We start from the raw sequence: 14,356 nt of genomic DNA, 5'->3' as shown, positions 1-14,356 counted from the left end.
TCGGTTCAGAAGATCTAGCAGATCCACAGACTTCCTCTTAATTATATTAGTATAAATCAGGTTTTCTCAAAGTGGGGTACGCGAACCCCTAGGGGTTCGCCATTTGACGGCAGGAGGTTAGCGACAAGATTTACGTAATGGTGGCTTGATAACTGATACCGAGTCAGAATTAAGGTTAAAATTGCCCAAAATTACTTCTAACATTGAATCCCTTTATGACAAGAAACAAGCACATCCATCACATTAATATTACAAAGACATTTCATTTAGTACTTTATGTGTTACCTTTTATTCAAATAAAAACCTTAATTTTCTTCAACTCTCAATTTTTGGGGCGGGAGGAGATCAGTAATTAGTAAGGGGTTCGCTGTCACTTGGAAATTTTAACAGGGGTTCGTGGACCGAAAGTTTGAGAAACCCTGGTATAATTAATCATCTATTGTTATTTGTCTTTCCATGAAAATGTAAGATTTGTTATGACGGGAGTTTTTCTCAAGGGGCTCAATTGAGAGCGCTATACAAATGAGGTCAACGGTTGCGTAACATGAGGCGACACATCGTACGATGTGTCTAGATGCTTAAAGACATAATCTGTAGCGATTTGCTGTATTGTCGACTAATAGGGATACGCCGGGCTATTGTCGGCGTCCCGTCTAGATTCTTCGATGTTATTCACACTGCATTGATGGATTTAACACATTTCTGTGTACATATTGGACTAAGGGTCTGCTGTAGCCAGACATACATACATTACATAGCGCATATTACATAGCATATGCTCCTACTATAAGTAAGTACTATGGCAGCGAATTTAGACTTTGGGTCTGTTTGTATCAGGTTCCAAGGGTCTAGAATCTATATCCTTAACTGTCCAAGTATAAAGTTGGTAATTTTATCAATATTTTATGCACGCCATTTATTCTCACGTTTCTGCAGCACCGACGACTTAACTGATCGTGGATCATGACGGCTCGACTTATGAAACTTCTTCGCCGTTTGCGCTGCAGAAACGAGAGATTATTGACCGACAATGGCTGACTTTTCATAACATAGTTTGAGAATTACTTACATTTCCTTACATTTCCTTACCTTAAAAAGCGCTTAAGCTAGTACTTCTGGTGTCCGTGGTAGGTTTTTTTATAACAAGTTAGACAGTATGCTATTTCAGTGCTTGAATGCTATTTCACTTGATGTTAAGTGACGATGCAGTCTAAGATGTAAGCGGGCTTACTTGGAAGAGGTACAAGTTTATTCTATACCCATACCGGGGTGGGTACGGGCTACGGTGGGTAAGTACTTATTCATGGTATATGCTGATAAACTTTAAACCTGCATAAAATGAGTTGCCGGTTGAGTTTCATGCGGGCTCTTTTTAGCAAAAGCTGCCTTCCGAACCGGTGGTCTTTACAAATAGTCAACCTTGATGATTCAAAAGTGCTTGTAAACTAAGCCTACTTGAAATAAAATAATTTAGAATGTGGTAGATATACCTGTTTCTGTGTATCTGGCTATCGTAGGATTTTGTTCTATTTGTGATTATACAATTGTATGCAAACCAAATATTTGCTAGATGCAGGCGTTACTTTGCGGAATTGCTGTTGTTACTTATTTTGTTTGTAAACCTAGGTACTATTTTAGAATATTAATCTGTTGCATTTTCTGTGATATTTTGCACGCCCGTGGAAGTAGTTACCACCACGTACCACGTACCATAGGTCTCAGACCAATTATAGAAGGACCTGTATCGCACTCATAGTCACAAACAAAATAGTCTGTCATTTCTGAGGAAAACGAGCTTAGATTTGGTATATATTTTATATAAAACTGGAAGTTTTTGTACGTTTTAACACCATTAAAGTACACAAAAAGGTATTTTTACGGATATCTTTAACCGACGAACACAATTACAACTATTTAATATCGATTCAATAAAGACAGCTTTTAATATCGCATTAGATCGTTGATCATATACTTTGACAGAAAAGTAACATTTAGCGAGGCAGGTCCTATACAATAGTTGGTCTGAGAGGCAAAATATAATATGACTATTATACCTACCTTTAACGACGCATGAATATTAATATTGTATATAAAAATATTCCCTTAATATTAATACCTGAACCTGAATACGTATAACGTTAATTGTAAACTTCTATTTCACGCTACAAAATAAAGGAAATGTCCCAATTTTGTATGCCTATATTCCGAGTGTCAACTAAGCAGAACATAATTATTATTTTTATCTTAAAAGAACATAAAATATAGGGCATAAAACACAAAATAAAAAAAAATTGAAACACGCATTTTTTTTAATTAATTTAATAAAATGTATTTTTCCATAATTGTGTAAATGTTTGGAAGTCCCTACAAATGGCCTATGTCCTGCAGTGGATGTCCATCGGATGTTATGATGAATTCTGTTTGCACTTTGCACTGGTAGGTACCTACCTATGTGAATGTTCGCGAATGTTAGAATATTATTATTCGAACAGTGCCAAAAGGTGACCGCAAATGAATATTGATTGAAATAATAATTAAACAAATTTGTTATTCATTAACTGCGTTCCATGTCTGCCCAAAAAACGAACCTCCGTTAAAAGAAAAGAGGAGATATAAAAATATAACTATAATCTAGAACCTAGATTCTAGGTACTAGGTTCGAATCCGGTCCGGGGCATGCACTTTTCAGTTCTGTGCATTTTAAGAAATTAAATATCCCGTGTCTCAAACGGTGAAGGAAGTACATCGTAAGGGACCTGCTTGTCTGAGAATTCTCTTAATTCCCTATGTGTGTGAAGTCTACCTTACCGCATGAGTCAGTGTGATGGAATTTGGCCTAACCCTTCTCATTCTGCGAGGAGACTCATGCTCAGCAGTGAGCCAAATATGGGTTTTAATAATGATGATTGAGATTTAACATTAACGAAAACATCATACTTAGCTGTATATGTTTATGGTATGTGAACAAGAAAAAAAATGTGCATAAAATAATTAATATAATATATTTTATTTATGGTAAATGAGTAAAATAAATTCACACTAGTGAGACTTATGACACAAAAAACACATGATGATAAACATCGTATTTGCTTATGATACAAGCAACGTAATTATAAAAATCTTTTCATAACGTTCTTGTACAAAGTGAACAAAGAATTGTAAGGAATGCCTACGCCTATAGAAATAAACATAAACAACGTAGAACAGGGGGAAAATACATACTTGATATTGATTTTTATTTACCAGCTGACGTTATTCACAAACTATTTAATGACTATACTTCGCGCCACGAAACAAGTCCCGTAGACGCGGCGCTAATGTCATTTGGTAATGACGGTCTTCGATCGAAAAAACTGTGATAAGCCTTATTTTATACATTTCTGTAACAAGGTTAACACATTCACTGCTTAAGATATTATTAAAATAATTAGGCAGAAACCAAATTTTTTTAAGGCGTATTTTGATTAAGTATATAGGTATGTTTAAAAATATGGATGAAAGTATATTGTTATTATTATTTTTTTAATAAAAAATAACCTTTTTCGGATCCGAGTGTTAGGCACATAGCGCGCCAGGTGCCGGTCACTCGGATCCGAGCGTAAGGGACAGCAATGGTTGGAATGGAACTACTCCACAGATTTCGATAATTCTTTTACATTTTAAATGCTATATTATCCCTAAGTAACATAGGGATATAGATAGTAAATAAAATATAATGCGCATTTGAATAATTATTTATTGAGGAAGACATTCATAAATCTGAGCGATACAATAATATTTATCAAAAATCAAATCAAAGCCATACAATCAAAAGTATCAGTACGTAATAATTATAAGTTTAATTGAAAACTTGTCACAGAATAAAGGTGAGTCACTCACATAAAGGTACAAAGGAATAAAAAATATTCTGAAAATTTTAACCACATAGGTAACAAAACAATAAAATTTAATGAAAACAATTATGAATGTGCTAGGCAGAAACATTTTGTACAGAAACCTGGAGAACCTTCACATTGCTTACATTCATAAATTGTTTGCACCCTTTTTTTCTGTGATTTGCAACCTTTGCATTCTTTTCGGACCACTTCGATAGTTTGTTTCGTGACTCTTCCTACTGTCTTAACTCTCGTCCGGGTCTTTTCTATTTTTGTGAGTTCGTGTTTCACTTTCAAAACATTGCGTCGATTTACATCATTAGGATCAGGTAAAAGCTTCTCCAGTATCTTCATACGGAAATCATATAGATTTAATTTGTCATTCGCCGAAAATGTATTGTACAAGTGCAATGCATTAGTAAGGCTCATTTGCAGCATATGCACAAACAGCTTCTTGTACCAACGCAGCGTCTTCCTTTGGACTGGATAGTATGCCAACATCTGATCTTGAAGATCATCTCACTACCGTGTTCTGTAGAAATATACAGAACGTATCGCTTATCCCTCCATTTTCCGACATGAACGCCGTTCAAGAACAAGGATTTGTTTTCTCCCTTTTCCAGTGAAACAGAGCCAATTTCGACGGGATTATCTTTCCTGTTTTTTCTTAACGTTCCTGTGCAGTATGTCTGTCGATCTAGCAATTTCACAGCCAGGCCATAAGAATTATAATAATTATCCATGTATACATGATGGCCACAGTCCAGTCTCTCTTCTAGTAGTTTGAAGACAATCTTACTACTATGTCCTTGCCCTGATGTCTCATCATTAGCACCGGCGTAAACTTGAAATTTCAAGACCGTACCATCTGGTTCTGCTAAAACATAGAGTTTAATGCCATATTTATGCCGTTTGTTTTTTATATATTGTCGGAACAGCAACCGACCGCGCCACAATACCATGGACTCATCCAATGATAGCTCTTTACCTGGACAGTAAATAGTTTTCATTTTATTGTTAAAATGATCCATGAATGGTCGGATTTTATTGAGACGGTCTTCTTCACTGGTTACAGACGTAAAGTGTAGGCATCGTAAAATAAGTAAAAAACGATTTCGTGACATGAATTGTCCGAAGCATGGAATATTAAACAAATAGTGTCGTTTCCAATAATCACTTAAACGGTTTAGTCGAATTGTTCCTGTGTGAAGAAGGAGTCCTAAAAATGTCAGCAGTTCTTCCTTTGTTAAATCTTTCCAAGATTTTATTCTGGAGTTTTGTTTGACGTTTTGTGCATTACCGACTCTTATTGCGTTCGCGTTGGTCTCGCGAACTATAAGATCTAACAACTCGTCATCAATCATTAGTCGGAATGCTTCGTAAGGATCAGTTGGAGGCGGCACTAAGAGTTCCTGTTCCTTAGTAAACTCTAAGCTTTTCATGGAGCTTGGATCACTGCTCCAGGTGGTAGTGGCTCCTTGACCAGAGGGTGAGTTATTGGGTGATAGATAAAAATCATCGGGTAAGTCTGGAGTACGACTTCCAGATCTCCGAACAGCCATAATTGATGGAGAGACGTCATCACGTTCTGGCGAAAGGTTGGGGGTGATCGCATCGGATCTCAGAAGAGATACGCTAGGTGTTGAACTGGTAGGGTTAATTGGTATATCCGGCAAAAAATCTCCATAGTCCTGTACGATATTCGGCGATGTAGGACGGCAGTCAATTTCAGAATTGAATTCAAAGCTACCGTCTCCATCAAATTCCAGTAGTCGAGGCGCTGACTTCGATGCTGAGGAACTATTTAGATCTGGTAACTTCAACGATTGAGTAGAATTATTACGCGTGGGGCCATCCCTAAATGAAGGTCTTAATCGCTTACATTGAATGATAGCCCTTCCATCTGACTCACATAAACCACGTTTTGATGCAGATGAACTTGAAGGTTGAGGTGGTGGTACACAGCTGACTGTCTTTGAGGCAGGTGACCTTTAAATAAAATTAAATGGAATTAAGTACAATTTACTGTTATTATTGAGTTCAATCAATTTAATTTCATAATAAATATTTTTAAGCATTTTTTGATGGTAACTACACCTCTTTGAGACGGTTCAAAGCAATGAGGAATTTGGCTTTTGAGGCTTAGTGATTAAAGTGTCAAGGATGGAATCCTGAAGGAACGGGTTCGATTCCCACTCGGAGATTTCATTTTCCACATTGTTTTCAAATATTTATTGTCATGCGTTCATAACATCATTAGTTAGTCATACCTTGAAGGTTGAGCTAGTGGTATATGGCTTGTCGTCTTTGGGGCAGATGACCTTGAAGGTTGAGCTGGTGGTACACGGCTGGTCGTCTTTTGCTTCAGTCTAGTATCAAAGATACTATCATCACTGCCGCAACTAGAAGAGTCCTCTGAACTTGAAGAGTCTTCATCAGCTCTTTGAGAATACACATCCTCATCACTATAGTCAGACTCATAGTCATCACTTTGCCGACGCTTTTTTCTAGAACTACTCGTAGATTTACTTCCAGACGGTCCAGCCTTATTGTCCATTTTAGTGCAAAAATAGCTTTGATACGATCGTGTGTAAAAGTCACAATTACACTGTTATAATGAAACCAATACGCGTTTTCGTAAGTTGAATATGTTTCAGAGCGGTCGCGCAAACCAACATAAACTCACCTCAAACGCCGGCGGCTTACTGACTACTACAAAATGCACAGGCCGGTCACTCGGATCCGAGTGCGCGGCACCGCTACTATCCCCCCTCCCAACTCGGATCCGAGTAGTGAGCACTAAATGTGTTAATGAAAATTGGTTCAGCAAATAAATACCTACATAATAAATAGATAGGCTCCTGCTTATACTTTTGAGCCCGTTTTAACTGGTATGTTAGATGTCTTCTCTTCTTCTTCATCTTTATCAACCATATTCGGCTCACTGGTGAGCTCGAGTCTTGTCTCAGAATGAGAGGGGTTAGGGCAATAGTCTACCACGCTGGCCAAATGCGGATTGGCAGACTTCACACACGTAGAGAATTAAGAAAATTCTCAGGTATGCAAGTTTCCTCACGATGTTTTTCTTTCACCGTTTGAGACACGTGATATTTAATTACTTAAAATGCACACAAGTGAAGAGTTGAAGGACCCCGGACCGGATTCGAACCCACACCCTCCGGAATCGGAGGCAGAGGTCATATCTACTCGGCTGTCACGGCTCTGTGTTAGATGTACCCTTACATAATACACCTACTTATTTCTCAATGGGACGGGCTTAGGCGAATACGTATCTTTAGCGTCCTTATCGTAATATTATTCACCTACGTCCAATGATATCTTACATCTACATTTTTGCGAGACTATATGAATTGTTAAAAACGTATTGTGGATTATGTTCTTGCCAGAATTACCGCCAACTACTTCAACAATAAAAATAAAATAAATCTGACAAATAGTAGATAAGTAAGTATAACTATTCTGAATCGTCAAATTAAAGAAAATAGCATTGTCGTTAACTTAACGATGATGCGTTTATCTTAAACACTTACACAAATGGTATCTGTCTTTGAATGGATTTATTCGAATTGGGATTGTCGAATACTTCCTTATCTTCTATATCTATACTTATAATAAATCTGTAGAGGTTAATTGTGTACATGAAATATATTTCCAAAATAACTATCAGGGGGTAATTAGTGATCGATACTGATGCCGAAAATGCAATCAGTAAAATTTTTGTCTGTTTGTTCGTTATAGAAACAAAAACTATTCGACGGATTTTAATAATTATTAAACTTGGTACAATAATTCTTCATATGAATTCAATCAATAGGAGCAGAGCAGTGAAGGAAAAATTTGGGAAATCGGGAGAAAATTAGTCCATTTTACAGCGATACTACTGTAAGGGCTGGATAAAGAAGTCTAAGGTCCGCTAGTCTATATTAATATTACCAGCAGACGCCCGCGACTTCGTCCGCGTAAAATTTAGTTTTTCACAAATCACGGGAACCATGAATTTTTCCGGGATGAAAAGTAGCCTATGTGTTAATCCAGAGTAAAATCTATTTCTTTTCTAAATTTCAGCTAAATCGCCTAAATATAATGAATAAAATAATATATAGCCTATAGCCTTCCTCGATAAATGGGCTATCTGTCACTGAAAGTATTTTACAAATCGGACCAGTAGTTCCTGAGATTAGCGCGTTCAATCAAACAAACAAGCAAACAAACTCTTCCGCTTTATAATATTAGTATAGAGTATAGATTAGTACAGATAAAGCTGAAGAGTTTGTTTGTTTGAATACGCTAATTTCTAACTACTGAACTTCTGGTCCGATTTAAAAAATCTTTCAGCGTTGGGATAGTCCATTTATCGAGGAAGGCTGTAGGCTAAATATTATCCCCATGCTCTTACGAGAACGGAAACCATGCGGGTGAAACCGCGTGGCGTCAGCTATTACACTAATATAAGAAGAATTTAATTTATTGTTAATTTAATTATTGTTAAGTTATTTTATTACCTTGATTTTATTAAAAAGAAAATAATTTATTGAAAGTTCTCATAGATCATTATCGTTAAGTAGGTTGTAACTGTAGCATGGTGTTTGGTCATTTACCCTGTTCAGTCTGAGGTCAAGCACATTTGTAAAAAAACATATATTACGTGTAATATCTCATACCTTTTTAACCGACTTCCAAAAAGAAGGAGGTTCTACGTTCGGCTGTATCTATGTTTTTCTACCATTACGTATACCCTTTGTTTGTTTGTTTGTTTGTTTTGTAACTGTAACTATACTATTGACTAGGTATTATAATTTTTAATGCAGATAAAAATGAGAGCGTAGATTGAATATTCGATAAAAAATAATGCGCGAAAGGTCCTAGCTTAGTTATTTTATCAATTCAGGATATTGATATTAACTTATAAATCAACGGATTACGAGAATATATGTATAGACAGGCGGTAACAAAATACGAGTATCTTTATCTTTGTGTTGAACCAGTTGTCTTTAGCGCAATTCAACAAAATTTTGACCGCAAAAATTTTAATTGGCTTTTTTACTTGAGCAGGAAAAATTATTAAAATATGATAATTGCTAGTGTCTAATAAAATGATAATGAAGATGGAATGACGGCTTTTTAACTAACTTTATAATTGGATAACTTGAAATAGGTAAGTACTTCTATTTAATGTAACATGCTAAAGTTATTTCATGTTTATAAAGAATATAATAGACAATGCTATAATTGGTTCAAATATAGGTAGGACGACGGATGTTCTATCTGAGGCAGATGGATCTATCACCAACGGACATAACAACATCTTTGTAATTAAGGAATAATTTCTTGAAATGAAGGAAATCCCAACAAAGTCAAATAAATAAGTCAATGTCAAAGTTTCCTTTAGGCTTACTCGTAGTTTACATCACAGTAACTCGTGATAGCCCAGTGGATACCTCTGCCTCCGATTCCGGGGGGTGTGACTTCGAGTCAGGTCCGGGACATGCACCTCCAACTTTTCAGTTGTGTGTATTTTAAGAAATTATATATCGTGCCTCAAACGGTGAAGGAAAAACATCGTGAGGAAATCGTGAGCATACCAAAGATTTTTTTTATTTCTCTGCGTGTGTGAAGTCTGCCAATCCGCATTGGGCCAGCGTGGTGGACTAGTGGCCTAACCCACTCCTTCTGAGAAGAGCTCGGAAGGAAGGAGGGGGAAAACTCGAGCTCAGCAGTGATCCGAATATGGATTGATAGTTGTAGTACTAAACTGGTTAACATACTCTCCATCAGGGGTAAATATTATTAGAGAATTGGTGATAATTAGTCCAAAACTTAAAATTGAAGTTACTTAGCAATACACCGACAGATAACAGATATATATAAGATTATTGAAAACAGGTTTTACAAGTAACTATCTAAGTCTATGACCGCATAATTATCACGGCATTGCTTACTAACTAAAAATTGACACTGGGTTTTTACAAAGACACAATGTTCAAAAATAGTTTTAACTTGAATTTAATACTAATTTTATACCTTTTAACAAGTTAATTTATTATAACCTATTAAAATTAGATAGGTATGTATATCTGTTTCAAACTAAAAATATTCTCTAACGTCATTCAGGTCGGCATCTAATTAAAATATCTTGATTTATAACGTAATGTAATCCAATAACTAACTAGTCCATAAAACTGAAATTCTGATGGCTTTTCCATTGACGTCATACAAAACAGGTTCAAGAAAACCACTACTACATAATTATTACGCATTTAATGTTATGTTATTGTCTATAACCTTGCATGTTATACTTACAATATGCAGTTAATTTTTTCCAAAGTTTTTATTCGTAAAAATGGCACTTTGGTGCAATTTTTAAAAGTGAAAGCTCGTGAATGTCTGAATTACTTAATTTAAATTATTCTATGATAAGCTTGATTCCGATCTCACATTTAATTTTAAGCGACAATGCAGTCTGAGAAGACTTTGAATTGTATGATTTACTCGTTTAATACTACTTCCAATATCTTTCTTTGCTGTATGGTATCGCAGTTAATTCTTTTGACGGTAGTTTAGGTACGTCTTTACGATAATTTGCAGAATAACAAAGGACTACCAAACCAATTTTCAAAAATTTTAATTCCTAAATTGAATTATTTCAACCGATCAATCTTTGTTTTATGTATTGAAACGATCTCAGTATCGACTTGGTAAAATTCACATTAGAGGAAATTGTTATTTTAATTGTTTTTTCCTTTACATGATGAAAGAAAAAAATAAGGAGATCGGAGATGAAAGGAGCTCGTGTAAAGCTGAAGTGGTAAGAGACTAGGCACTTAGTTCGAAGGACTAATGTAATCAAACGGGTTACAGGCGGCCAAGGACTATTGTTATCGAAGATCCTAGAAAAGTATTAGGAAAAGCCCATCAATTCACATTCCTTGACTGATTGAACGATGATTATGATTATTCTCTACATCCTTTTAGCAACGTTATTTAAATTTTTCTTAATCCAATCGGTGATATGACGTCACTAAATTTGCGTAGATTTAAATTATCCATAAGAAATGTAAAACTAGTTTTTTTCCTACGTTACAGTAGTCTCTAGTAGGTTCCACGCTCACTCTTGATTGTTTTATTAGATCAAACCGGTTTCTTCTTACGCATGTAACAGGTATTTGGACCGTTTGCAAAATGACGCTGTTATCGGACCAAGTTGTTGATTTTTGATCGTCTGTTAAACGGTATTACCGTTAAGTATAGTATGATAATAAAATGACGATACTGCATGTTTGTTAAGCTAAGTAATCAATCTCTCAAATAGCTTGTACGTCAGTCTTTCGAAGTCTAGAAGTAAATTGAACAAATTTTGACTACTATATCTAAATTGTCTATTTGCGGGCTTACACAGACCTTGTCAGATTTTACGCAGATAAATCCAATAAGGGATCCAAAAGTTTTTGGAAATATTTGAAAACTTCTTTAACAGAACAACAACCACACAATATAAACCTACGCACTCACAATCGTGCAGGACTAATAACAGCGAAATCCACTGCTTATCCTTTAGGACTCATTACTAGCCTGTATATATACGCAGAAGAACCAAAGTCACCGACATAGTTCAACGAGTTGCGAAGCTGAAGAGCCAATGGACGTTGGAGTCTCAAAATGCTGGAATGGTGACCCCGCACTAGAAAGCACAGTGCTGGTCGACCCCCAGGTGGACTGATGACATCAAGCGAGTCGCAGGGATTCGTTGGATGCAGTTGGCTCAATATCGTGATGATTGGAAGTCCCTACAAAAGGCCTATGTCCTGCAGTGGACGTCCATCTGCTGATATGATAATGATGACTAACTATTGGAAAAATATCGCTTATAAGGCTTATGCACGTCACTGCGCACAGCCACACATAGAATCTCCGCAAAACCCAAAAGTGCGGAAGAAACCCAGAAGATAAAAGAAGAAAATCCATCTCAAAATCGCGCGGATTTCCTCGCGCACAACACATCGTGTGGTCGCGTCCTAACATTAATTTGCTGTCGCGTTTCCAGTTCCGGTTGTAATCAGTCTTCGTTAACCAAACAATGGGCTGTATATTTTTACCTCGCACTATTTTTGATCGTTCTATTCAATGTGATAATGAACTGATGACTTCTTTATTATGAAACGCAGCCTTGTAGTAATTGTTAAGACTTATTTACATTGAACAAGTAAAAACCCTTGAAAGATGTTTCGAGTAACGTTACTTAGGAGTACCTAACATATGTATAATTAATTTTATAATTTTACGTCATTCTTATGTAATGGGGATGATGACTAGGTTTGAATATATTGATTTTTATGATACATTCGGGTAAATGAGGTCAATGTTAACTAATTTATACATAAAAAGCAAAGATTGACTGGATATTTGCAAAATAAATAAGATTATAAAATTTCAAAATCTATTAAAAATATTTTATCGTAATTAGATGAAAATTCATACAGTTTTAGCTTCCTTACATTAAATGTGACATTTTTTAATATATGAACTATAAACATAAACGCAGAAATAACAAAGATATTAGTAATTTTGTTTAAACGCCCATACAAATCTAACGATCATTAATTGCCTACGACGTCATAAGTTCGTACCATTTTGTATGGGGCGTTTTTCAGGGATCCGCGGCAGCGCCGCAAATCTGACCCTTTAAATCCCTGTAGCTCCGAAAGTAATGATCGCAGATACCCTGTTACTTTTACAAAATTGCTTTACTAATAGCATACTCTTAATTTATATGCAAATTAAAAAACTGTCATCATCCCTATTGTGCTGATTAAGTTTTTCATTGCTTTCAGATATATTCGTTTACTAGTGGACGCACGTGACTTCGTTCGCGTGAAATTGTATTTAAACAAATCCCGCGAGTACCTTGGACTTTACAGGAATAAAAAGTATCCTATGTTCTGCTCCTAAGTCCAATTTATCTGTATACCTAATTTCATCCAAATCGGTTCAGCGGTATGGCTGTGAAAAGGTAACAGACAGACAGACACTTACTTTCGCATTTATAATATTAGTATAGATTCCCACCATAAAATATAACTTTTTTATTTTAGTAAATTTAGCCTTTTACTACATAGAACTTATACTTACATAGAGTTGGATATTTTGCCAATATAAAAATTATTAGTGTAATTTACAAGTTTAATGCCTACTTACATTAGCTATATCTCTTTTTAACCGACTTCAAAAAGGAGGAGGTTCTTTTGCAAACGCTTATACCACTATTTTCTGAAACAATCAATCGGAATATAAGTTTCTTTGTTTAGCACCACGGAATATTAATGTGATAATAATTTTACTCTAATGATTATGATTATTATTTAAACGGGTACATACCACGATAAAACGACGAGATTTTTAATGTCGATATTTCGACCCAGTTGCGTGGATCGTGGTCACGACGGGACTGAAGTTGCGAGATGCGAAGTTGACATCAGCTAGGGGCAGAATCGATCTACCCTCTTTCTAGTTCTTTTTCTTTTTTCAACAACCTCGCGTTTTTGTTTAGGCAAACCACACTCACGACATTGCTTTTGTTATAAGGCGTTTCGCGGCGCCCTCTTGGTTTGCACATCGTGGTATGTACCCGTTTAAATAATAATCAAATCAAATCAAATCAAAAATCATTTATTTCAAGTAGGCTCAGTTTACAAGCACTTTTGACACGTAAGTTGACTATTTGTAATGATTCTACCACCGGTTCGGAAGGCAGGTTCTGCTGAGAAGATACCGGCAAGAAACTCAACAGTTGCTCTTTTGAAATGAAAAAATCATACAGTATTATAATTTACAATTGATAACAATTACAATTTCTTATAGTTTTACTTCCTGTGTGAAGGTGGAAGCTGATCCAACGGCCTCCAAGCATCTTTATCATTGAGGAACTCATCAATGTTGTAGTAACCTCGACTAAGTAAATGTTTTTTAACACATTGCTTAAAGCTATGCATTGGCAGGTCCATCACAGTCTTGGGGATCTTATTATAGAAGAGTACACCCAAACCTACAAATCATAATGAACAACCACGAAATAAGTTTAAAATCTATACTCTACAAATATTTAAGTTAGGCTTATTAGTTAGAGTACTCCAGTGTATCTACGTCCTTTATAAAACTGGTGGGGCGCAGCCTTGCTACGATGGTCGGAGAGGTGACGCGAGGTCCTTAGAGTCAGTCGCACGTAGTGTTGCGACATGGGCCTCGCAAGACGGCCCGATGGACATTGCAAGTAGATTACCTATGCACTGGTATGCGTCTTGATATAAGGAAACAATTCTAAATTGGTGCAATAGTTATTTATGCCACTGTCGTGTAATGAGGTCCATCGCACTATAGACAGCACGAGTGCTACAATTGATAGTTACGTGCAGTGGCATGCAATACTTTTTCTATGACCATGATAAGTATTAACAAAACTTGGTAAG

At 36.0% G+C, this 14,356-nt stretch overlaps 1 protein-coding gene and 1 long non-coding RNA gene across 2 annotated transcripts in view; both read right to left on the bottom strand.

The window, feature by feature from the left end:
• Nucleotides 1-13,354, bottom strand: part of LOC128198073 (uncharacterized) — a 47,489-nt gene extending 34,135 nt beyond the window's left edge. Inside the window, exons 1-2 of the long non-coding RNA XR_008250814.1 lie at nucleotides 13,269-13,354; nucleotides 13,089-13,160 (exon numbers count right to left, since the gene is read on the bottom strand). This is a non-coding gene — a long non-coding RNA (uncharacterized LOC128198073). The remainder of the gene's footprint in view (nucleotides 1-13,088; nucleotides 13,161-13,268) is intronic.
• On the bottom strand, nucleotides 3,821-6,687 carry LOC112044582 (piggyBac transposable element-derived protein 4). Its single transcript, XM_024080453.2, has 2 exons — nucleotides 6,146-6,687; nucleotides 3,821-5,864 (listed from the first exon to the last, which is right to left on the bottom strand). The coding sequence occupies exons 1-2, from the start codon at nucleotides 6,430-6,432 to the stop codon at nucleotides 4,301-4,303; spliced, it is 1,851 nt and encodes a 616-aa protein (XP_023936221.2). The 5' UTR covers nucleotides 6,433-6,687; the 3' UTR covers nucleotides 3,821-4,300.
• Nucleotides 13,355-14,356: the final 1,002 nt, after the last annotated feature.

This window comes from Bicyclus anynana, chromosome 1 (genome assembly GCF_947172395.1).
Source record: "Bicyclus anynana chromosome 1, ilBicAnyn1.1, whole genome shotgun sequence".
Lineage (NCBI taxonomy): Eukaryota > Metazoa > Arthropoda > Insecta > Lepidoptera > Nymphalidae > Bicyclus > Bicyclus anynana.
The sequence above is the reverse complement of the archived record's forward strand: the minus strand, read 5'-3'. Positions and strand labels throughout refer to the sequence as shown.

What these genes read in the sequence shown, in the direction of transcription:
- LOC112044582 (XM_024080453.2), bottom strand. Translation starts at nt 6,432, where the DNA reads ATGGACAATAAGGCTGGACCGTCTGGAAGTAAATCTACGAGTAGTTCT. An exon ending in CCACTAGCTCAACCTTCAAG is followed by an intron (nt 5,865 to 6,145) that starts GTATGACTAACT and finishes TTTTATTTAAAG; the next exon opens with GTCACCTGCCTCAAAGACAG.